The following is a 791-nucleotide window of genomic DNA, read 5'->3' as shown; positions in this document are numbered from 1 at the left end:
TCTCTTTCCCTTTCTGTCTGTCACTTTTTTCTTAACACCAGGCTGGAAGAGGCATTGGCTGATTGTATATGGGCTCAGAAATTCATGAGGGAAAACCCTGTTATTGACTACAAACAGCTGGGTCTTCGCTATAAAATGTACAGCTGGCAGGTCAGAACATAAGCATATTTTTCTCTATATGTGCAAAAAAAGTTCAAACAAAACCATATATAAAAGTATGATTGTTTGAATTTATTGCACTTTTTTTTGTTAACATTTTATTGAGAGGTGGGAAATTGTTGACAATTTCTCTCTAGCCTTGTGTCAACTCTGCCATTAAACATGAACGTTGGTGGAGTTCACCTGCTCAGATATCCATCACAAGGCCTCTTTGAGGGTTGAGTGAAAAAGCTCCATGGTTATGTAATGTCAAATGCCAGCATGAAAGAAGATAAGACATGTTCAGCATTCCTCAGTTATCAGGTTAAGCTCAGGTTAGCCTGAACAGATGAAACAACCTTTCTATTCCTCAAATGCCTGTTAGCTGAAAAATAGAAACATTTGCTTTGTAAAAGTTTCACAGAGCCAAAGAGCTAAATTTGCACCACTAGTCCATTGTTAGACCTGAGGAATATGTACTATAGGTATGGTTTATGTGATTTCCTGGAAGAGTAATTGAGTAATTGAGATGATGGAATAGAGGGTCCTGTTCAAGGAAATGAATTACTTTACAGTTTCCCAAGAGAGTGGTAAAAAATATAATGTTACTTTAGGTGTATATACGTGTGTGTGTGTGTGTGTGTGTGTGTGTG

At 37.4% G+C, this 791-nt stretch overlaps 1 protein-coding gene across 3 annotated transcripts in view; it reads left to right on the top strand.

The window, feature by feature from the left end:
- LOC107681242 (NADPH oxidase activator 1-like) overlaps positions 1-791 on the top strand; it is a 16720-nt gene that overhangs the window by 9534 nt on the left and 6395 nt on the right. For all 3 annotated transcript variants that reach the window (XM_016477479.1, XM_016477481.1, XM_016477480.1), the window contains exon 4: positions 42-150. In XM_016477479.1, coding sequence (XP_016332965.1) covers positions 42-150 — 109 coding nt within the window. The remainder of the gene's footprint in view (positions 1-41; positions 151-791) is intronic.

The sequence above is a fragment of the Sinocyclocheilus anshuiensis genome, unplaced genomic scaffold (assembly GCF_001515605.1).
Source record: "Sinocyclocheilus anshuiensis isolate Anshui unplaced genomic scaffold, SAMN03320099.WGS_v1.1 scaffold1495, whole genome shotgun sequence".
Taxonomy (NCBI): domain Eukaryota; kingdom Metazoa; phylum Chordata; class Actinopteri; order Cypriniformes; family Cyprinidae; genus Sinocyclocheilus; species Sinocyclocheilus anshuiensis.
The sequence above is the reverse complement of the archived record's forward strand: the minus strand, read 5'-3'. Positions and strand labels throughout refer to the sequence as shown.